General features: G+C 44.1%; 1 protein-coding gene across 1 annotated transcript; it reads left to right on the top strand.

The window, feature by feature from the left end:
• The first annotated feature begins 993 nt into the window (after positions 1–993).
• LOC115652383 (histamine H2 receptor-like) lies at positions 994–24,390 on the top strand. Its single transcript, XM_030564332.1, has 4 exons — positions 994–1,175; positions 5,480–5,776; positions 16,200–16,376; positions 23,385–24,390. The coding sequence occupies exons 2-4, from the start codon at positions 5,499–5,501 to the stop codon at positions 24,085–24,087; spliced, it is 1,158 nt and encodes a 385-aa protein (XP_030420192.1). The 5' UTR covers positions 994–1,175; positions 5,480–5,498; the 3' UTR covers positions 24,088–24,390.
• The last annotated feature ends 729 nt before the right edge of the window (positions 24,391–25,119 follow it).

The following is a 25,119-nucleotide window of genomic DNA, read 5'->3' as shown; positions in this document are numbered from 1 at the left end:
GGGAGATTCCCTGGGGCTGGTCAGTGACTGACAGGGGCCAGGGAACGCATAGGGGAGGGAGATTCCCTGGGCTGGTCAGTGACTGACAGGGGCCAGGGAATGGATGGAGGAGGGAGGAGTCCCTGGGGCTGGTCAGTGACTGACAGGGGCCAGGGAACGCATGGGGGAGGGAGATTCCCTGGGGCTGGTCAGTGACTGACAGGGGTCAGGGAATGGATGGGGGAGGGAGATTCCCTGGGCTGGTCAGTGACTGACAGGGGCCAGGGAACGCACAGGGGAGGGAGATTCCCTGGGCTGGTCAGTGACTGACAGGGGCCAGGGAACGCATAGGGGAGGGAGATTCCCTGGGGCTGGTCAGTGACTGACAGGGACCAGGGAACGCATAGGGGAGGGAGATTCCCTGGGCTGGTCAGTGACTGACTGGGGCCAGGGAACGCATAGGGGAGGGAGATTCCCTGGGGCTGGTCAGTGACTGACAGGGGTCAGGGAATGGATGGGGGAGGGAGATTCCCTGGGCTGGTCAGTGACTGACTGGGACCAGGGAACGCATAGGGGAGGGAGATTCCCTGGGCTGGTCAGTGACTGACAAGGGCCAGGGAACGCATAGGGGAGGGAGATTCCCTGGGCTGGTCACTGAGTAGCTGCCAGGGGCTGAGCGCTAGCGCTGCGGACAGGAGGGGGCCTAGGGTACAGCCTGGATGGGGCTGGGGAGAGAATTCCCTGGCATCCCGCCCACGAAGCAATCCCTGCTTATTGCAAGCACAGAAGCCAATTGCAATGGCCTCGCCCACCAGACCCCACTGACCAGCGAAGGACAGGAAGCCCCAGCCCAGCCAGCGGCAGGAGACCGACGCGCTCGGTGCTTTGGCGAGGACGCGCCCCCGGGTGGCCTTAGGTGTTAATGCTGCCACTTGGAGCAGGTGGGTGGGCGAGTCTCGCATTCTCTCCGTTTCTGCAGCCAGCCCAGGATGTGTAGGCAGAGCAGGTGCATTTTTAAAAGTAGGATTTGCTGAATCAGAGCCGTCCAGGACTGCGTGTGCCCATGTGCTGCAGAAGGGAGGCACCCCCTGGACGCACACTCACTGATGGAGAAGGAGATGCTGCTGTTCCACCTTGCCGCTCTCCTGGAAACAACACGGAAATAACTTCAAGCCAGGAGACTTAGGGAAGGAAAGGTGAGTGCAGGTGCACTGACTCCCTTCATTGCCCGCTGTGTTTCAGCAGTCACAGGCATTGCATTTCCTCTGGGTCTTGTGTTCTGATGTGTGTCTATCCACCCATTCACTGAACCATTTTTTCCCCCAAATCCAATTGCATCAACTGGGATAACACATTAACCTAAACACTTTAATTGGCATGACATGAGGAGGAACAAGGAATTTATAATCTAGCAGTGTCAATATTACCTCATTATTTGTGGTGTTAATTATATGGCATCTAAAAGCTGGATTACAACTATTATTTTTGAAAACTTGGAAGGTCAAATGGAAGAGGGAGGAAAGGATGTTAGAAAAGGGCTCAGTAGATTTTCTTTTCTCCAGTTTAAAAGGTACCACAGTTAGCAAAAGCCAGTTACACATGGTTAGTTCCACTGTGTTTTATGTAGCAGAAGTCTTAATTAGCAGCCAATTAATAGTTAGTACAAAGTTCAGTATGGAGAGAATACAGAATGTGGTGTGTGTGTATAGCACATATGTAGACAAGCACACATATTGAAAATGCATGTAAAAGTGCCTGTTTTTTATGCATTTATTTTCATTACACAGTTGTGTTCATATCCAGATCAAAGACGTGCACACTGTGCAACTACACTCATCCAAGAAAAAATATAGTATGGACACAGCAGTATGGTTAACAACAAATGTCTGAAATTTAGCCTTTTGACTGTGAAGGTGTAAATTAGAATATGCATATTTCTACCTTTTGCTCTGGATTTGTAACCCACTTTATTGACACAGACATATTTCAGTGAGTGAAACTTCCTGGGAGCTGGTTATAGGTGAACATATTAAATATAAAATGCTGCATGCCTCACAGATATGAAAAGTGTGCTACTCATATAAGATTATACGTTTTTTTCCCCCATAAAAGGAAAAATATGGATTATGTGGGAAGCAAGCAAGCAAGCAAGCAAACAAAAACTGGCAGTTCTAAGTACTGATAGCAAGGAAGGTTCTGATAATGGGGAACGGGGGGCGCGGTAGGAAACCAGCTCCCAGGAAGTTTCACTCAGTGAAATATGTCTGTGTCGATAAAGTGGATTACAAATCAAGAGCCAAAAGTAGGACTATGTATATTCTAATTTACACCTTCAAGTTTCAGTTGCTAAATTTCAGAGATTAACCTGCCCGGGTATAGTATGAAGGATGTTTGAATGTCTGTATGAACAGGGAATGTTTGGCTGTCTGAACAGTCACACATGACCCCCTGCTAGACTAGAAGCTGAAGGCTGTGCTATTTATGGAAAAGTAATTTTCCCATGAGGTCTTGGATTTTGATGTATAAGTTCAGCTAACCTTCAGCTCCTCCTAGACTACTAGGAACTGAAGTGCATGAAACTGGAAAGAACATTCACTGTATAGTTCTATAAGAACTGAAAAATTGACTTAAATCTCAATACCACGGTTATTTGGAGGTTCTTAATTCCTCAGAGAGATTCCTCCAGTAGCTATCAGTACATTCACTGGCACAAGTTACTCGTAACTTGCACTGACTGTCACTGGATTTGCAGGTTAGTTTTAAAGCATTGGCTTGAAATGAAAAAAACCTTAAATGGTTGGAGTCCTGGCAATCTGAGGGTCTGTCTTGCTCGTCTGGCTTATGATACTGTGACAGCAATAATCGCGTGAGGCAACCAAGCTAACAACCCCTAGTTTGATAGAGAGGGTGCTTGGGGCAGGGCATTCTCACTGTACACGCCTATGTTTTCAAGAGTAGTTAGTGATTTTGAGTGCAAAATTTGAGACATCTTAAAAGAGGTTGATTTTCACAAAGTGCCCTTCATTTATTTGCTCTTTCAAAAATCAAGCCCCTTTGAAGCATCTCAAACGGGACACCTAAAATCACTAGGCACTTTAGAAAATATGGGCTCCAGGGTCTGGAAGTTGCTTCCCGGTGCGGGTTTGCCAGAGCATCAAAAGTGCTAGGCTTTGGAGTGTTTGATGGGAGGTATCCTGGGGCAGGTGTCGGGAAGGAATTGACTTTGCTTTGTGGCTGGAGAGTTGTTTTGGCAGGTGGGCAAGGAAGCATTTCTGAGGGCCAGGCTTGATATTTTGCAGATGAATTAATACTGTGTGCGACTGGCTGATGTTAGGTGGGCTTCATTTTAATTTAATGTATCACATTTTAGCAGGTGCCTAGTGTGACATGCCAGGCTATAATCCAGACTAATGAGCAGCTGTGTCACCCCTGCCTTCCAATCTTGGGTGCCTTACAATGCCTTGCTGCAGTAGCTCTCAGCCGGGACACTCACAAACAGCCTCCGGTGTGCAAGTCACACCCTGAGTGTCTGTGCGTAACTGCAGCCTGCCAGCCACACCTCGTCACACTCTTGCTCTCACCAGCCTTGGTTATACTTCAGGGTGACCTCAACACACCCTCAACCCTGAATTTCCCTCCAGAAATGTATGTCGTGTACTGCCCAGCCCTCTCCTAGACAGTACAAGATATTTTAAATCAATGTATTCCTTAAATGGAATAAGATGCCAGCTTATTATCTCAAATAGTTATACAGACACTTCAATATAAACACACTGGATTAGGAAAAAAAACAGTAGAACAGGTTTAACTACAAAGAGAGATTTTGAGTACAAATAATGAGGCATAAAAGTCAGAAAAATAAAGATAAGACATTTATTATTACCTTACTTAACAAACAGTATCAGATCCAAGCAACGTTTCTCACCACATGATTTCAGTGTCTTACTGACCAAACCCTGTAGGTCAGGACCTTTACACCAAAGTCCAATGAATGCTTTTTTGGTCACTTGAAGTGCAGTGAATGTGATAGGAAGGAGGTGGGGCTTTGGGTATTTGTCCCTCCTTTGTATAGTTTCAGCCCCCCTCTTGAAAAACATTTCCAGTTGGGCATTAGAACATAAAGTGTCTATATGGAAGGATGTTCCCTGATGGCTTTTTCTCACCTGATTGAACTTTCTCAGTTTCCCTTCCTGCTTGATGACTCTGTTTACTGGTTATGTGCAAATTAAGCAGAGCATTTATTCCTTTGTTTAGGAGAGACCTGTTTGCCAACCTCAGTTTGGTCAGGGGTGTGGGGTTTGGAACTTGTGTTAACATCATACAGTGAAATCTTATAATGTCACATAGAATGTTACTTCACTTATTTTATCAGGACAATATTGACCAGCAAATTATGAGTTTTCAAATAATACCTTGCAAGACATGCCTTGTACAAAACTGATTACAATAGTGTAGAGGGTGTGAACCCAGGGGTGTATTCTGTCACACCTAGAGATTCTCCAAGAGCTCAGGAGGTTGGGTTTGGCTAGCTGAGTTTATGGAAGTGAATTCTAGCTGCTGTGACATATGTATGCTATTAGCTTGCAACTGCAATGTCAGCTATGGATAGTACCAGAGCAGCAGTACGTGTCTACTGACCCTCTTCAAATGTGTTTGCACTAATACTTTGACATGAAAATGGAGCAATTCAACATTATCAAACTGAAACGGTTTGATGTCTCCAAATCAAAATTTGTGGGAATTTCCATTCTGTGGTAAATTTCTAAATTTCAATTTTTCATTCTGAGTCAGAATGAAAATAAATGTCAGAATGTCAGACATTTCCCCCAAATGAAAATTCCATTTTCCAACTCTCTAGCCATGAATATATATATTACACCACCATTCTGATCACTACTGGGAACCTCTACAGATAAGAGCATAAACCTCTATAGCTTGATCTCAAGGACCAAATTCCATGACTAGGAGCTGTAACAAACATGTGTGTGTGTGTGTGTGTGTGTGAGAGAGAGAGAGATATCACATACTGAACAATGGGTTATGTATGTATCCAGCCTAGGCAAAATAAATCTTCTCATCCACCTTGATAATGACCAAGATGATAATGAGAAAATATTTTCCTTGCCCATCAAATAAGATTACTCACCCCAGGTGAGTGGGATTAGCAAAACTGCATTAATTCTATATTCCCATTGCTTCTTTTTCCAGTGCTCAGTGCTTTTCCCCTGTATCAAGCTTCACCTAATGATGTGCTTTTCATTCACAGGAAGGCTTTTAATTTTCATGATGCCTTTTAGCCAGCGTTGCACATATATAACATTATCATTGGGTATAAGCCCTCCCAGTGAATCGGTAACAATGACACTGTGAGGAGGGATTGCTCAGGAGGGTGCGTGGGACTTTTTAAGTGAAAGAGACATAATTATAGTTTTCATCTTTTCTTCCATAGACCTGGAATTAATTTGCTTCAAAGCCTGTGTTTTTTTCTTCTCTGCTTCAGCTCTGAACACCGGGGGAAGATGCTGATGGACAAAAATACATCATTGCTCTCCAACGTCTCCTCCACTGCCCTGTCCTGGGTAAGAGGAGATGGCAACTGGACAGGGGCAGGAATTGGTCCCCGGGAGGTGTCTGTTGGACTGATACTAACCTTTATAGACTTGATCACTCTGTTTGGGAATACAGTGGTTTTTATCTGCCCTGTGGTAGAGAAGAGGCTGCGTACTGCAACTTACATGTTTATTATGTCCTTAGCCATGGCAGATCTCCTCGTTGCTTGTCTGGTCATGCCATTTAGGTAAGAACTGCTTGTAAGGTAAGACCTGCTAGTAATGCACTTATTTGATTGCATTCAGTAGCGCTTAGTTCAGTGGCTACTGTGTAGGAGGCAAGTCTAATGGTCTAATAAATGGTGCATAGGAAACGGAATTCCTGGGCTCCAGTCCCTGCACTGCTACAAACTCACCTCCCTGTATCTCAGTTTCTCTACCTGTAAAATGGGAATAATACACTCAGGGAATGTCTACACTGCAGCTTGGAGCCTGCTTCCCACATGAGTAGATAGACACATGCTAGCTCTGCTTGAGCTAGTGCCCTAAAACCAGCAGTGTAGCTGTGGGTAGCGCTAGCAGCAGCTTGAGCTAGCTGCCTGAATACATACCCACAGGGTCCAGACAGTTTGCTCTCAGCCGGCTTGTAGTATAGATGTGCTCTCCCTCCCTCAGGGCCCAGTCTGGCATTCCCTGTGAGCCTACGAAAACCACTAGAGGCAATGGGAGTATTGCGTGTTCAAGGAATACAAGATCAGGCTCTTGGTTACTTCCAGTCTTCAATTTAATAATTATAATGTTTCCATTAAGATAATCTCTTGGATCAGATTGTTCTCTTACTTACACTCGTCGAAATCAGGAGTAACTCCGCCGAAGTCAATGTACCTAAACCAGTATAAAACCAGGGTGAGAAAAAATCTGAGCTCATATATTCAAAAAATGTCCTAACCATGTAGCACATAATACTTGTATTATTAACCTGACATATTTTTAAAGATTAAATTATACATCCCATTTTTATCGCAGTAATACCTTCTTTAATATTTCTTCTAACCCAGTCCAAACACCAGTGGAGGAGGGGAGTGGTGTTTTTGCAAAATAAATGTTTTACCTACATAAACAGAACAGGACAATTGCTGTCATTGTCAGCTGTCTGGATCTGCATGTGATTTATAAATTGAAGATAAAAAATTTAGTTTTGTTTAAAGCTGTCTGCATTGAGAAGGCAAAAATGATTCGGATTGTTTCCCTTTATTATTGTACTCTGACTGCACTTTCACTGGTGACAACAAATTCACGGCTCTAATTATGGACATGAGGCTAAAAAGACTAACGAGGGATTAAACCAATTGCTTTAGACCTTTTAGGCCAGATTCATCACTGTGCTCTGACTGCATTCCCCTCTTCTGGTGATACGAAATGGCCATAAACCCAGTTTAACCAGCTGGTTAAATAGAGTTTGCATCTGCTTTTAGACCTCAGCAATGCAAAGCAGCCAAAGCCCACAAGTGAATCTGGCCCTTTTATTTAAGTTTAGACCCTGATGTGTAAGAAGTAAGACAAAAATGTTAAAATAACATGGACAATGGATTTCCCAGCAAGGAGAGAGTTACAAATTGAGTGGAAGCCTATTAAATAGCTTCAGAGGAAAACAAAAACGGTGTTAGAAGAGAGTTAAAGTTACCCTTTCCAAGCACATGAATAGACTGTCAGTTTCAAACTCAAGAAATCTCAGTTCAGTTTCCAACTAGACCAGCTTGAAATATTTTCTATATATTGTTTTACCATCGCTGAAATGTTTAACAGAGATGCAGCAGTTGGTACAAAACTTTCATCAGGAAGGTTTTTGGGCACAGGGGAAGAGTGTGACTCTATACCTGGGAGGTTGGCAAACCTGGGAATGGGAGGTGGGAGACCAATGGTCAGCTCCTTGCTCTAACTGATGTAGAGTGCACTGGGCTGAAAGACTGTGCTCTAAATCAGGCAGAGGAAGGACGTGAACCTGGGGTTCCTGCATCCCAGGTCAATAACAGGATCCACATGCTTCTGTTTTCATGCAAATGTTCAACAGTTTGGGTTTCCTTCCAAAGCAGAACATAATCAAATTTCAAAAGCTTGAATATTGCCTCAAAAGGCAATGGTCCAGTCAGCTCTTGTTCCAGTATCATCACTGGCACCATGCTTCTATCTCTTCCCTCTCTCACCTGTTGCTACACAAACTTACGTGTGCTTTGTTAGGTGTATGAATTCCAACAGCTCCAGCTTTGGTTGCATGATGAAATAACCCACTCCCCTCCTTCAGGCCATGGGAAGTCATTGGGAATATTGGCAGTGACTTCACTGGGAGTAAGATTAGGGACTTTGCATCATTTACATTGGGGTCCTCATTATGTGCTGTGTTGGGGGTAGGGGAAGTGTGTCAGAGCCCATGTTTGGTATACAGGCTCTGTACTGAAAAGGGCCCCCCAGATTTGTCAGCAGGCAGTTCCCTGCAGATTGAGGCTGGCCAGGTGCATGTGGCTAGGGCATGGTTCAGGATCAAGCCAAAATGGCACAAGAACAGGAAGTGGGGGGAGTGGGATCATGATTTGCTGCCTGGCCTGACAGGCAGAGTGGGTGGCATCAGGCAGTAGCTGGCAGTTACATACTCACTGCAGTGCGAGGAGACTGCCAAGCTGGGCCTACACACCTGATGGCTCCCTCCAGAGAGGGGTCTGGCTGTGATCAGTGCTCTGCTGTTGCAAGCTCCCTCTAGCAGTGGGAACACAAGTGAACTGGGGAACCCCTAGGGCCAGGGCTGTGCTGGTGCTTTCCTGATGGTGACCATGACAAAAGGAGTCATGTTAACGATAGCTGCCTGGAGCAGGGAAAGCAGCATCACAAATAAAGGATAACTAATAACAGCTGTTACAGTGTACCCAACAGGGGTGTGCTTCCAGCAGTCTCTCTGCCAACCCCCATTTCCTCAGGTTTGTTGGTACCTCCATGTCCCTGTTGGAGTCCAGAGCAGAGACTCTGCTACCTCTGCCAGTTTAGTCTCCCTCTCTCAAGACTCCACACTGGAACGGAGGGCACTGCCTCCCTCTACCTTCTGCTCTGTGTTGAGGGTCTTTCTCCAGCATGTCTCCCTGCCAGTTTGCAGTGGGGACAAAGTCATAGAACTATAAGGGACCTTGAAAGATCATGAAGTCCAGTCCCCTACCTTCACAACAGGACCAAGTACTGTCCCTGGCAGATTTTTGCCCCAGATCCCTAAATGGCCTCCTTAAGGATTGAACTCACAACCCTGGAGTTAGCAGACCAATGCACAAACTGCTGATCTATCCTTCTCCCCAAGTCACCAGGGCTGGAAGTGGAACCTGGGTCTCCCATGGTGGCGGGTTAACAAGCCCCACCTTCCCCCAACAGATATATCAGGCTCCCTGCTCCCACCCAACTGACAGGTTCTTCCTCTCAATCTACCCCTTTCTCTCAGATTGTCTTCCTCTCACTCTATGCATGACCCTTAATCACACTGCAGTCCTCTGGAGTTCCCACATTCTTCCTGTGGCCAGGGGGATCCCTTCCTGGACCTTCAGGGAAATAAGAACTCTCCCTGAAAGAGCTTCCCACTTACCAAACTACCCAGATGTCCTCTCTGCCATCCACCTGCTGACACAGCCTTCCTGGTTAGGCTGAGAAGAAGTGCTAGAGCCAGCACTGCTGTGCAGCGGCACAGGCAGGGGGGACCATTTCCCAAGCAAAATGCTCACCTCCTCGAACTAGGAGGGGCTTTCTTCATGGCAAAGGAGGAGTGGAGAATTTGATGCCACATTTCCTCATGGGTCAGCAGCAGAGCTCAGAAGGGAGGGGTTCTCACCTCCAAGGAAATGGAGGTAACAAAAAAGGCTGAGGAAACTGGTGCTCAGCAAAGAGTAATCTGTCTGTGCTTACGTCTTGTAGGGAAGAGGAGCAGTAGAGACTGAGAAAAAAAAAGGGGGAAGTATTTCCATGACAACCAATAAATTAATTATACAGTTAGAGAGAAAATAACCCACTTAGGAGAGAGACACCATATTTATCAGGAAAACTATGAGGGGAACAAAAAATAGCCTGCTAGGCAAGGTGCCATTTTAAGCACCGCAGGGGTCCAGCAGTAAGATCTTTTATGTCAAGGGACCACAGAACTACTACGAGGCTTGGGGAGTTAGGAGGCTGCAGGTGCTCTGACGTAGCACATCAAAGTGCTGCAGATAATAGGCATCACTGTTGTCAGCCAGCACAGAATCCAGCAGGTTTTGCCTCCAAAATCCCATTTCAGCTAATAGAGACTCTCCATTAGCTCTCAGCAGTAGAAGGGCTCTTGTACTATGCAAGTCAGCCACTAGGGGGAGAAAGAGTTAGCTAGCCGTTTGCACCGAGTAGCTCAGCACAACACTTCTGATTGGAAAAGCGAAGGTGAAAACAAACATCGTGCAGAAAAACATGCTCCTTAGTGGAGGAACTCATCCATGACCGAAGGATTCTAATCTGTTGTTTTAGCATTTAGCAATATTCCCCTGCATTGTTAACTGATACTTTACGGTGCTCAAATACCATGGTGAGGTGAGTCATAGACGGCGCTCGATGGACATTTTGATTAAAGGCAACTAGCACCCCCAGCATGTTAAAATAAAATGCTCCAGTTTATCATTCTAAATGTGCTGCAGTGAATAGGGTTTCAGTTGTTTGCCATTGCCCCTGATGGGTTCCCACTGAAAGTTTTAGTATTGTGCAAGGCTAAACAACTGAGCCTGGCCTTGTATCACCAGCCTAGCAGGGCAGGGTGATGACTTCCCCTTGCCCACATGGGCTGTCACCACATCACGTTACCTCCTGGTGGTTAATTTCTAATCCCAGTTCATAGAGCATACTTTCAATATAAATATATTATTCCTCAAATATTACCTGTACATTCATCTTGCAATGATTGTGAAGCTTGTGAATTATGAATTTTCTTGTAGCTCCTCACATGCTACTCTTTATGGATAGATATTGATGGACCAATAATCCACACCATATAGAGTCAAGCACAGGAGATTTTTACGCACAGCGCTGGCGGAGTGTCACTTTGCATATCAGGCTCAGAGACACTGCAAAACGATTAATTACTATAGATTATATATGGTGCTCATTGGACTGAGAGAAGCGATAGGGATGGGTTTTCCCAAGCTCCTGCATAGGTTCTATCAGCAAGACAAGATAAGCACAATAAGACAATGGTCTAAAAGATTACATAATGGCTTCGCCCATGGCCCAAATTAACATATTGGTGACACACAGGTAATTGCCCCCAGACTATGTCTATTAAAGTATGTAGGTTAAATCCTAATTTTGGGGTCCAGGGGAATGAGGTAGCAGCTCTCTCGTTGACCAACAGGTACATTCCTAGAGATTTAAATAAAAAAAGCAGTAATTAGTACTTAACAATAACAACTGTTTATAAGTTTACTCTTGCATTTCTGTGGGCTAGGACTGGCATACATCTGTGAGGGGAGGGTGTCATGTCATGTCAATCATATTAGGCCTCTTCCCCAAACTTTATCTAGGATCTGAGGAGTATTGTACCACTATCTCCTCCCTGCATTAGGGAGTAACCACGAGGCCTTTCTCAGCACTTCATGTGTATATAACTAGTGATAAGGACGCCCAATTACATTCGGAGTTATGCTGACTCCGCTCACTGACTTGAAACACACACGGTTATCTGTTTACCCCAGCTTCCTCTTAGCTATGTATTGTTCTCTGTTAGGCAGCCCCTATAGCCCAAGCCAAGCTGTGGACTCTGGACCTATATGAAAAGTTCTCAGGAGAAACTGTAGTTAAGATCTTACATCCATAGTTAATGGTTTCTGACCCTTCAATATCCTGTAAGACATGTGTTTGGTGTAGTGACTTTGTCAGGTCTGAGGTGAGAGTTGCTTGCAAAGAACAGGGGAACATTTGCCAAAGGGTCTTTGTGTCACAGACTCCCAGAATGGGGAAGTTCTCGGTATGCACTTAGCTCAGGTACTATGGACATCATATATGGGGACTTGAAGGTTATAGAGACCCTCTATCAAGCAACATGACATCTTTGGAGTAGAACCAAGACTGCCATAGGCTGGCTAGCAGGCTAGCATCTGCCACAAGTACAATAGGGGTGGATTTAGGTTCACAACTTTCTAGCTTGGCTGTTTCAGCTTTTAAGCTGAATTGCAGCAGATCAGATATGCTGCGTTGTTTTGTTCATTAGCCACATGCCAAAAAGAACAAGCCTGTGTGATTCAGTGGAAGGAACATTTAGTCCTTCCTTAGGCAGCTTTAGTGAAATAAAAGAGGTTTAGTTATAGAGGCAAAGGGATCCTCGTACAATGCTTCACTTGATTTCAGATTAGTGATGCAGCAAGAAGGTAAAAAAAAGTGTGATTCTGATGTTGAAATTTCTCTGATTTGTTCAGTATCTGTATTTTCCAAGCATTACAAAATAGCACTTGATATCACCACTAAGAAGACATTAGGTCAGCTGGCAGTGTGTACACAGATTGTCATCTATTCTATGTCTCAAACTCTTTGGCCTTCCTACAGTGCACTGCTAACTAAGACCCTGTTGCTACAAAGACTTACGCAGGTGATTAGCTGTACACACTCTGAGTAGTTACATCAACTTCAGTGGTTGACTAGAGGTACTCGCAGTGCCTAGAGTTAAGCATGTGCATAAGTCTTTGCAGTATTGGGGCTTAAAAGACAGGTTCTGCCATCCGTACATTGGGTAGTACCTTGTTGCACAAATTCTCCTACTGAAATCAATGAAGCTACTTGTGGAGCAAGGTACTATTGTGTGAGCAAAGTTGGCAATCAGCCCCTAATTCTTCTCCCCATGTCCACTAGTGCCTATAGGACTAACTAGAAAATGGAATTTCTATTCAGTGGGAAATTCTGAGATTTCCACATTTGTTTTTGTTCCAGATCAGAATGAAAAGAGCACATTTCTCATGGAATGAAAACTCCAAAATAGTACAATTTAAAATAATCAAAATGTTCTGTTTTAATAAGGTAAAATGTTTCATTCTGATAATGTGGAAACATTATAATAAATATATATATTATATCTACAAGTTAAACAAAATGAATTCAAATGATGGTCAAAATGAAGCATTTTGGAACAAAACATTTCAACATTATTAAAATGCCTGGTTTTGACTCTTTTCCCTATCAGAAATGTTGTCAAAATTGACATGTTCCAGGAAAAGATTTCAATTTCAACAAAATTGTATTTTCAGGAGGGAAAACTGTTACATCGAAAAATTTTCAACCAGCACTAGCATCTACCCCTGTCTGGATGCTTCTCCTCTTGTTAATCGGAACATTTCAGGGAATGTTAACAGCATATGTGTAGCATAGAGATTGGATACTGTCAATCTCATATTATTCCTTCATTAATGGCCCCTAATTTGGTGCTTGGTAGTGAATGGACAGGCTGTGCTGGTGTCACTCTTGATATCATCATAACACCTTTATTCTTTAGAAAAAGGTGAAATTAGAGGGAAACAACAGTTGGGTCAGTTAATCCATCACCCTGCCAGTATAGGATTGTTCCGAGAACCTGAGCTCTTTGTCCAGTTTAAACATCTCAAGAGAGGGAGCTTTACAGCACTTCTCATAAGGTTGGGGAGTTTGTCATGATGCTTTTAGCCAAAATGTCATCTCCTCAACTCTTGTGTGGTTTGTATGGTGCTTGCCTGCTGCCCTCCACGCCAGACATGGCTAGATCTCAGGGGTGATGCATATGTGTACTTTGCAGAGCGCTTTGGCATGAAACACACTTGATTTCTTTTTAAAACTCCAGCTTGCCAGGTCACTTAATTTTAAGCCCATTGTATGACCCTAAATGCATCTATTTTAAATCAGAATGATTCCTTCTGTGTAAAAAGCTTTAGAAGATTATTGAGGTCTAGAGAGTGTGCATGTTATCCATTTGGCTGACTGGTTAGGGCACTCTGTTTGGCTGTAGGAGATGCAGGTTCTAGTTCCTGCTCTGTTACAAAGTGGAAGATGTCCAACAGGAAAGTTGTGAAGTTGAGAGCATACCCTGGGCCGAGGTAGGCAGGGGGATACCTACTTCAAAAATCCTGCTTCAAGGCCACCAGGGAACTGGCTTGCACTAGGCCTCTGAGCAGGTCATTAGAGGTGGGGAGGCATCAGGACTCAGGCAGCTTTGCAAATACTGATTGGCAGCAACTCAGAGAATCAGGAGCTAAGTGGCTGCTGAGCAGTGATTTTGAGAATGTCACCAGAATGTTAGATTTAGGCCCCTAAGTGCCTTTGTGAATCTGTTCCATTGTCTGTAAAAAGGAGATAACAGACCTTGCCTACCTCACAGGAGTGTTCTGAGGATAAATGTTATACACTGTGAGGTGCTCAAATACTACTGTAATGGGGCCATATAAGACAACACACAGAGCTCCCCTTAACTCCTCAGATAAATGTTTGTACAACATCCCCTATAACAGGGGTAGGCAACCTATGGCACTGGTGCCGAAGGCAGCACACAAGCTGATTTTCAGTGGCACTCACACTGCCTGGGTCCAGGCCACCAGTCCGGGGGCCTCTGCATTTTAATTTAATTTTAAATGAAGCTTCTTACACATTTTAAAAGCCTTATTTACTTTACATACAATAATTTAGTTATATATTATAGACTTATAGAAAGAGACCTTCTAAAAATGTTAAAATGTATTACTGGCACGCGAAACCTTAAATTAGAGTGAATAAATGAAGACTTGGCACACCACTTCTGAAAGGTTGCCGATCCCTGCCCTATAACAAGGCTCTGGTACTGACTGGGGCCTCTAGCTTTTATTGTAGCACAGATGCTAATACGGTGAGTGCCATTACCATTCTGAAGAGGCAGAACAATTGTAACCTGTAAAAGTAGTTTTAATTAATACTAATGAAATTAGTTAAAGCAAACCCAAGCATTTAAAAAAGGCATTATATATAGATTTTATTCCTTTCCTCTTTCTAGCCAACAGAGCTGAAAGAACTCCAATCAGGTTAGAGCAACTGCTGTGGTTTTAGTGCTAAGAGCTATACAGTTGCAGGGAAGGAGAAAAGAATTAATTCTCACAAAGGCAGTGACTTGTTCACTGTTTCACATAACATAAAGTCCAAGAGAAAGTTACTGCAGAAGCTAAGGACTTATATAAAACTGGTAAAAGTAGGAAGAAGCAAATTGCAGCCAGGTAAATGTTATAGCATCGCAGATTACACAGCCGGTTATACTCCTGCCTCAAGCTTCCTGACTAGTTATTCATTTGTTACTGTTTCTCTGCCTTTGTTGGTAATATTTTGGTACAGGTGAGTAGTTTTCACTGGCTTACTTGCCTCCGTGAGTCATTTATAGGTTAAACAACATGAGAACTGGGGTTCTCACATGAATCCCATTATCCAGAAGCTAAAATGCATGAGATCCGAAGAGGCAGACCAGATGGGAAGTACCAAAGATGCTTGGAACATTGGAGGAGGGAAGCTATTCCAAGCCCAGGCATTGAAATATCCTGAAAAGACTATGCAGTTCAATTTTATTAAATCACATATGACATCTGTGTCAAATACAAAAACACACAATCTAAAACAGCACCATCCAGATAATACATCAAAATGCCAGTTAGAACCTAATATAACCTCTCTTCTTCAGCATAGTGCAAAAAGGGCAAAATTTGCCACTGAGTTGATTACTGCTAGTGGCTGAGAAAAAAATTAAGACATTATCTTTTGGGATGATGATAAAAAAAAATTAATACAAAAGAGGCAAACTCCAGCATGCTGAAAAATTTTACAATGCATAAGATGAGGTTGATCTTCCAATGCTCCAGATTTAGATGGGCAAAAATGAAGATGTGAAGGAAATTTTCTCCAGTTCTCATATTATTTAGCCTATAAATGACTCACAGAGGCAAGTAAGCCAGTGAAAACCACTCACCTGTACCAAAATATTACCAACAAAGGCAGAGAAACAGTAACAAATGAATAACCAGTCAGGAAGCTTGCGGCAGGAGTATAACGGGCTGTGTAATCTGCGATGCTATAACAACATTTACCTGGCTGCAATTTGCTTCTTCCTACTTTTACCAGTTTAATAAAAGTCCTTAGCTTCTGCAGTAACTTTCTCTTAGACTTTATGTTTCCATGGTTTGGAATCTTAAAATACATGTCTTACATAACTGAGAATTTGATCACTCATTCAAAAAGAGTTCAAAAATATGAGCTGTTGTGAAGACTAGCTCTCTCATTTTGGTTCCATAAGTGTCTTCTTGAGGCATTGAAAAAGCCTGTGACAAACATAACAATATATGAAAATACTAATAAATTAGAGGTGATCTGTACTAAAACTGCAACATTAAAACAGTGTTCCAGCTGGTAGCATAAGTGGGACCTTAGCTATGTCTCATATCAGGCTAAAGCCTTGGGCATCAAACTTGGGGATTACTCCAATTTGCCTCCTAACAAAATTTCAATGTATCTCAATAGAAGTCACCATATTTTCACTAATCTTGCCAACAGGATACAACATTAACTTGGGTCTTGGGTAAATAGGCTTCTCCATAGCAGACAAATAATCATTTCAACTGTAACAATATATTGTGGTCTCTCTCTCTTTCCACCCCACAGCATAATTTATGAGGTGACGGGGATGTGGCTGTTCGGGAAGCTATTCTGTAAAGTGTGGATCTCTTTTGATGTCATGTTCTGCACGGCGTCCATTGTCACATTGTGCTTTATCAGTCTGGATAGATATTGCTCCGTGGTGACCCCCTATCATTATTCGATGAGGATGTCACGTCAAAGGCGAGTATTCTTCTCAAAAGATTGTGAAAATGGAGGGAGGTTTTAGAACCTGCCAGATGTTCCATCATCATCAGTCCCAATTCCAGGGATTAACATTAAACATCCGTGGAGGGCTAACTTGGACAGACTGTCATCTCTGCTCTTACACCTCAGATTCAAATAGGAGCTAAGCACTGCATCCATTAAAAAAAAAATAATTTAAGATCAACAATTGAAAGGAAGACTTATCCAGTGGTTAGGGTGCTAGCAAGGGACTTGATTTCCTGCTCTGCCACAGACTTCTTGTGTGACCTTGGGCAAGTCACTGAGTCTCTGTGTCGCAGTTCTGCCATCTAGAAAATAGAGATCATAGCACTGCCCTGCCTTACAGATGTGTGTTGTGAGGCTAAATAAAGAGTGTGAGGCAGTCAAATACTACAGTAATGGAGACCATACAAGTACCTAGACACAGCCTATTGAGTCTCATATTCTAAAATAGTATCTATGTAATAAGATCCCAGGATTGTCACTCTGAAGCCTAGAATATCTGTACAGTATGAAGCGATGGCAACAGCAACAGGCATGGCAGAGAGCTCTCTTTGTTTAAAATATCACCAGGTTCAGTCACCACTGGGGTTCACTGTCCATCACTGTCCAATTTTTAAGTTCTCAGACATTTTGATGTTATGAATTACATCCATATACAGCTACAGTAAGGCATGTATTCCATGCCAAGAGTCCTAAGCCATTGTGATCTCAGAAGTAACCACCTATCACCACTCTTACTCTACAGCTAATTTGCATACAACACTTTCATTGGTTGTGAGGGAGACTGCAGAGATGGTGGATTAGTTGGCCCAAATGCCACACCCGTGTGACAGGACAGGCTTTCAGCTACTAGTTTATTTATATTTAACTCCCTATAGAGCTAATTTATGAGTGCCCAAATCCTTCAGAGTTTGTACTCAGATGTGGAACACACCCTTACTATGGACCATGACAGTTCCAGATGAGCCATTCGCAACCACCACCCAAAATCTGATCCATATTTGATAAGCAGCCCTTTGCACCATTTAAAGAGCCCTATTTTTGTGCTTTTTTGGTGTGGAGGATGCAGTAAGATATAAAGAACCTCATGGCTGACTTGGCCTCCATGCCCTTCTATGAATGCCCCTTTTGAATTAGGAACATGTTGCAAAATTATTTGGCTGGTTGAGAGTTTTAGGTAGTGCTACAGGCTTCATAAATACCTGCAGGCACAAGGTAGTCAGTAGGCCCTGTCATAACATTTTTCCTAGATCTGGACCTTAGCATCCAAAATATGGGTGTTAGCATGAAAACCTCCAAGCTTAGTTACCAGCTTGGACCTGATAACACTGCCACCAGCTAGAGATTTATACAGTGCCTAGCTCACTGTGGTCTCCCCAAAACCTTCCCTGGGGGACCCCAAGACTCAGATTTCTTGAGTCTCACAACAAAGGGGAATAAACCATTTCCCTTCCGCCTCCTCCCCTCTAGGTGTTCCCTCCCTGGGTTCCTGGAGAGATATACAGAAGCAAGCTCCGTGAATCTAAACAGAGGGACTTCACCCTCTCTGTTTCCAGTCCTGGAAAACACAAATACCGAGAGAGATAATCTCTCTTCCCCCCCTCACCCAGAGGGTATGCAAAGTCAGGCTAGTAAAGCTAACACTAAAAGCTTTTCCCCCTGATTTCTTCCTCCCATCAATTCCCTGATGCGCTGCAGACTTAATTCCCTGGAGTCCCCAGTAAAGAAAAACTTCAACAGGTCTTAAAAAGAAAGCTTTATATAAAAAGAAAGAAAAGGACATAAAAATGGTCTCTCTGTATTAAGGTGACAAATACAGGGTCATTTGCTTAAAAGAAAAAAATGAATAAACAGCCTTATCCAAAAAGAATACAATTTAACACATTCCAGCAACATGTAAATACAAAAGAAAACAATATAAACCTATGGTCTTCCTATCTTTGTACTTACAACTTGGAAACAGAAGATTAGAAAGCCAGGAGATAGAAAAATCACTCTCATAGCCGAGAGAGCACAGACACAAGACAAAGAACAAAGAACTCGCACCCAAAACTTCCCTCCACCCAGATTTGAAAAAGTCGTGTTTCCTGATTGGTCCTCTGGTCAGGTGTTTCAGGTTACTCCTTTCCAGGTGAAAGAGACATTAACCCTTAGCTATCTGTTTATGACACGCCCCCCAAATTGCAGACAGTGGGGAAGCTCACTGGCGGCAATTTCTTCCTAGAACTGTGTCAATGGAGTGGTATGCCCGTTCAGTCCGTCCTGGGGTGGCTGAGAACAATGGGGCGAAGCTAGTGCACAGCTCCTTGATTTGTCACCGCTGCAGATGTTTCAGGGTGGTTGAGAGGTTCACCTCTTCCACGCCACCATCTTTTTTTCCGTTGTAGTAGACACCTTTAGGCCACTCAGCCTCATCTCCCTGGACTGTAAACTGACAAACCTGTAAGTCTCTGGAATAGAAAGGCTTGAGAGAATTAACATGGTACACTCTGGGCTTTAGTGAGGAATTGGGAAATGCTATGAGGTAGTTCACAGTTCCCAGGCGCTCTCGGACTGTGAATGGCCCTTCCCATGATGCTTCCATTTTATGGGCCTATTGCGCCTTCAAGACCATAACCTGGTCTCCTACCTTGAAGGAACATTCTCTGGTATGTTTGTCATACCAGGCCTTTTGCTCTTCCTGAGCATCCTTTAGGTTTTCTTTAGCAAGGGCTAAAGAGTGTCGGAGGGTGCTTTGTAGGTTGCTTACAAAGTCCAGAATGTTAGTTCCTGGAGAAGGCGTAAACCCCTCCCATTGCTGCTTCACCAACTGTAATGGCCCCTTAACCTCGTGGCCATACACAAGTTCAAATGGTGAAAACCCTAAACTGGGATGTGATACAGCCCTGTAGGCAAACAGCAACTGCTGCAACACTAGGTCCCAATTATTGAAGTGTTTGTTGACGAATTTATGTATCATGGCCCCCAAAGTTCCATTAAACCTTTCCACCAGGCCATTGGTTTGATGATGGTACGGGGTGGCAACCAAGTGGTTCACCCCATGAGTTTCCCACAGTTCTTTCATGGTCCCTGCCAGGAAATTATATCCTGAATCTGTAAGGATGTCGGAGGGCCAACCTACCCTGGCAAAAATGTCTGTTAGGGCCTGACACACAGCGTTAGCCCTGGTGTTGCCTAGAGCTACTGCTTCCGGCCATTGTGTAGCAAAGTCCACGAAAGTCAGTACGTACTGCTTTCCTCTGGGTGTCTTTTTTGGGAAAGGACCCAGAATATCCACAGCTACTCGCTGAAATGGGACCTTAATTATGGGGAGTGGCTGGAGAGGGGCCTTGACCTGGTCTTTGGCATACCTCACAAAACTGGACATACTTGGCAACGTCCTTGCCCATCCCCTCCCAGTGGAAAGACTTCCCCAATCTGTTTTTGGTTCTGTTCACCCCAGCATGGCCACTGGGATGATCATGGGCTAAGCTTGTATAAAAGTCCTTGGTCTATAAGAAACCGGGATTGATTAGAAGAGCTGAGAGGCGGTGGGGTGCTCCATGCCACCGCCCAAGCTTTCTGAAGGCTGTCATCTGCTTCCTGCTCAGTCTGGAACTGTTCCCTTGAGGCTGGGGTTACCAGTTCTTCCTCAGACTGTGGACTTGGGCTTGGTCCCTCTGGAAGCGATGTAGGTGATGGGGTTGTTTCCATTGCTGGTGAACCGCTCTCCGCTGGTGCACCTGAGGGTATTTCAGGCTCTGGCTGAGCCTTTTGGGTATGGCTGTTTGTTGCTTCTGCCAGTTCAGGCTCGCTGGCGTCTTCTGGCGTTGGGGTTGAAGATGGATTTGCAATTGCTGATGCTGGTTGCTGTTCTAGTTCCGGGCCTGGGATTGGAGGTGCTGTGGCTGTTTCAGTGGTTGGCATGGAATCCGGGTCCACTACCTCTGTCTGGGTCTCTGGTAACACAGACGGGGCGTCTGTGGACGGCTCAGGAACAGGAATGGGTCTGGAAGCTTGCCTGGTTTGGCTGCATGTAACCATTTCCACTCTCTTGGCCCGCTTCACCTGGTTGGCCAAGTCTTCCCCCAGTAGCATGGGGATGGAATAATTGTTATAGACTGCAAAAGTCCACATTCCTGACCAGCCTTTGTACTGGACAGGCAGTTCAGCTGTAGGCAAGTCTACGGCTTGAGACATGAAGGTGTAAATTGTCACTTGGGCCTTTGGGTTGATGAATTTGGGGTCTACGAAGGATTGGTGGATAGCTGACACTTGTGCCCCCGTGTCTCTCCACGCAGTAACCTTCTTTCCGCCCACTCTCAAATTTTCCCTTCACTCCAAGGGTATTTGAGAGGCATCTGGGCCTGGGGATCTTTGGTGTGATGGTGGTGTAATGAACTGCACTCGGTTGGGGTTCTTTGGGCAGTTGGCCTTTATATGTCCCAGTTCATTACACTTAAAGCATCTTCCATCTGACTGGTCACTGGGTCGAGGTGGGTTACTGGAGACTGGTGAGGTGGAAGAATAGGGTGTCTGTGGCTTTCCTTGGGTTGTAGGTGGGGTCTTTGGTTGTCCTCGGTTGTAGGGTTTATGATCGGTGTGCCCTCTGGGGTATTCGTTCCCCTTGACAGTAGCTTTCTTGCTTTCTGCCACTTCCATCCATCTGGCTCCAATCTCCCCCGCCTCAGTGAGATTTTTGGGTTTTCCATCTTGTATGTACCGTGTTATGTTCTCAGGAACACCATCCAAGAACTGCTCCATTCGTATAAGGAGGTGCAGTTCCTGATATCCAGGCCTCATAATTTTTCCCAACGTAGTAGGCGTGTTTGGGAAATGACACATCTGGTTTCCACTTTTGGGTTTGGAAACGCTGACGGGCATGATCCGGGGTTATCCCCATTCTGTATCTGGCCTTGTTTTGAAAAAGTTTATAGTCGTTCATTTTCTCCTTAGGCATTTCAGCTGCCACCTCTTTTCCTCTTTTTTCCAGTTGTCGCCTGTGTTCTGCTTCTTTGATTTGTTCTTTGGCCCCCATTTTTGTCTTGGAAGGCATGGTTCCTGTTTTCTTGTGCTGGGGTGCCCTCCGGTGTTTATTGTCTGAACTGCAGGCTCTCTGTTGCCTCCTGGGATCTGCCTAGCAACAGTGCCTTTTTTCCTTTCTTCCTCTAGCTAATCTTTTAAATGTAAAGTAAACCAGGAAAACCACTTTATTTGCATGTGTATTGTGCTGGTACTTGACTCACAATCGGAGTGCTATTGTCTGACAAAAGACCCTTTTGTCACAGCTTAATGGTTCCTTGCTTAATATGCAAGCTACTGCCAGGAGAGAGCAGAAAAAAAAAATTCTCTCTGGTTCCTTTTAAAACCAAACCCTCTCTGCTTAAAAGCCCCTAGCAGAGAAAAGGAAAATATAATATTCCTACTGGCTTCTGGATTCTATCTATCCCACCGCTGGCACCATGTCATAACATTTTTCCCAGATCTGGACCTTAGCGTCCAAAATACGGGTGTTAGCATGAAAACCTCCAAGCTCAGTTACCAGCTTGGACCTGATAACGCTGCCACCAGCTATCTGTTTATGACAGGCCCACCTACATGTTTCAGGAGGTAGCTATGCCTGGGAAAATGTAGGTGGTGGGACACTCTGAAAAACACAAGAATGGCCATTCTGGGTCACTCCAATGGTCTATCAAACCCAGCATCCTGTCTTCTGACAGTGTCCAGTGCCAGACGTTTCAGAGGGAATGAACAGAACAGGGCAATTTAGAGTGATCCATCCCCCATCATGCAGTCCCAGTATCTGGCAATCAGAGGTTTAGGGACACCTGGAGCATGGAGATCCCATCCCTGACCATCTTGGAGGATAGGTCCATTAATGGCTATAAGCCATGAAATTATCTAAGTCTTCTTTGAACTCAGTTATACTTTTGGCCTTCACTACATCCCCTGGCAATGAGTTCCACTGGTTAACTGTGCAGTGTGTGAGGAAGTACTTATGTTTGTTGTAGACCGGCCTATAAATTTCATTGGGTGACCCATCTCTGGTGTTATGTGAAAAGATAAATAATACTTCCTTATTCACTTTCTCCACTTCAGGCACAAGTTTTTTAGCCCTCTGTCATACCCCCCTTGAATCATTTCTTTTCCAAGTTGAACCATCCCAGTCTTTTAAATCTCTCCTCATACACAAGCTTTTCCATTCCATTTTCATTGCCCTTCTTAGTACCTTTTGCAATTCTAACACATCTTTTCTGAGATGGGATGACTAGAACTGGTTGCAGTATTCAAGGTGTGGGCATGTCTTGGATTTACCCTCACCATCCTAACCCAGGAGTTCCAGTGGTGAGGGCAGGTTTAAGCTCCTACCAGTGTTCCATAGGAAACCCACAGGAGAGGGCTGCTGGGACACTTTAGGTAAATAAGACTTTCCAGGTGCCCTGGCCTTGCCCTCTGCAGCCAGCAATCTAGTTGTATCACTCTCTAGCAAGATAAGAGCTCTAGCTAATAATATGGCTGCATGTGTCCATTTAAAAAAAAATAAATCAAATCTAGATGGGAAATTAGGGAGTGGGCCTGAGGGCCCTGCTAAGCTGTGGCAAAGGGTTGCAAAGTTTGGGCATCACGTCTTAAAAGCATAAGATGACTATCACCTCCTGACCCTAAAACTGGTTAGAAATTTTAAAATGTTTCAATATTCTAACAGAAAAGAAAATATTCCCTGAAACAATGTTTCCCCTTATTTTTCCAAACAGTTCTATCGGTCCCTCATACACAGACTGGCCTAAACCTAAGCCTAATCCAAATAACCCAGACTTTGGAAATGTTCAGATTTGGACCAAAACATTGTGTCTCAGGCTTCTCTATACTTACCTCTTCAAAAGCATTGACTAATCTCCACCACACACCTGTGGAGTATCATTACTGTCAGCTGTTTTCAAAGGAAGATCTCAGAATAACTTGTGCTTCCAAATTTTTACCTTCTTGCTCTTCCATTTGCAGATGCATCATAATGACCTGCATGGTCTGGGTATACTCCTCCCTCATTTCCTTCCTACCAGTCATGCAAGGCTGGAATGAGATACCTGGTGTAGATTTTGATGCTGGCAAAGAGTGCATCTTTGTCACCAACTGGACTTTTGCCATTGTAGCTTCTGCCCTGGCGTTTTTTGTCCCGTTCATGATTATGTGCAGCATGTATTTCTTCATCTACCGAGCATCACGACTCAAGGCCACCCGCATCATGTCTCAGTCCCTTGAAATTCACTACCATCCCAACAGCAAGAGGCAGAACAACCTGCAGCTGGAAAACAAAGCCACTCGGACAATTAGCATCATCATCTCAGTCTTCATATTGTGCTGGTTACCTTACTTTGTTCTGAATGTATGGCTAGCTGCTAAAGGTACCAATTCCACCAGCGCAGTTCTGGTTGATGCTTTCAAGATCATAACTTGGTTAGGTTATTGCAATTCTACTATCAACCCCATGCTCTACGCCTTTCTGAATCGAGACTTCCAACGGGCTCTGAAGAAGCTGTTTATCTGCAGGCGCAGGTCTCAGGTGGATATTGGAGAAGATATGGTTTCAATAGCCACCTTTTCCAAGACTGCTCAAGACCCAGAATACAGCATTAAAGTCCCAATCCCTACTGGAGGGCTGAAAAGCAAGCACAAACCAAGTTCTGGGTTACTTGTTGCAGGATGAGACAGATGCAGAGTGTATGGTGACTGGTGTGTATTTTTTTTTGGCGGGGAGGGGAAGGGAGTCTATTAATTGAACTTTTTTTTGGAAGAGATTAGGTGCAAGATTACAAATGTATTTTTATTTTGGCTGTAATCTATGTGAAATGTGAGCACAGCAGAGTGATGCCATATTGTCCTTTCATCTTCCTTTGTGCTGTGAACAAAATTAGTAGCACTTTCCGAAAGAACAGCAAAGGACCTTGATCTTGCAGCTGAGTCATCATAACCAATTGGCTAGTTTCCCATTAAAAAAATTACACTATAGATTCATAGATTCATGGATTCTAGGGTCAGAAGGGACCAATGTGATCTAGTCCGACCCCCTGCACAAAGCAGGCCACAGAACCCCACCCATCCACTTCTATAACAAACCCCTAACCTATGCCTGAGTTATTGAAGTCTTCAAATTGTGGTTTGAAGACCTCAAGCTGCAGAGAATCCACCAGCAAGTGACCCATGCCCCATGCTGCAGAGGAAGGCGAAAAACCTCCAGGACCTCTGCCAATCTGCCCTGGAGGAAAATTCCCTCCCTACCCCATATATGGTGATCAGCTAAACCCTGAGCATGTGGGCAAGACTCACCAGCCAGCACTCAGAAAAGAATTCTCTGCAGTAACTCAGATCCCATCCCATCCCATCCAACATCCCATCACCAACCACTGGGCATACTTATCTGGCGATAATCAAAGATCAATTGCCAAAATTAGGCTCTCCCATCATACCATCCCTTCCATAAACTTATCAAGCTTAATCTTAAAGCCAGATATGTCTTTTAACCCCACTACTCCCCTTGGAAGGCTGTTCCAGAACTTCACTCTTCTAATGGTTAGAAACCTTCGTCTAACTTCAAGTCTAAACTTCCTAGTGTCCAGTTTATACCCATTCATTCTTGTATCTACATTGGTACTAAGCTTAAATAATTCCTCTCCCTCCTTAATATTAATCCCTCTGATGTATTTATAAAGAGCAAGCATATCCACTATATATAAATAGC

This window comes from Gopherus evgoodei, chromosome 5 (genome assembly GCF_007399415.2).
Source record: "Gopherus evgoodei ecotype Sinaloan lineage chromosome 5, rGopEvg1_v1.p, whole genome shotgun sequence".
Taxonomy (NCBI): Eukaryota; Metazoa; Chordata; order Testudines; family Testudinidae; genus Gopherus; species Gopherus evgoodei.
The sequence above is the reverse complement of the archived record's forward strand: the minus strand, read 5'-3'. Positions and strand labels throughout refer to the sequence as shown.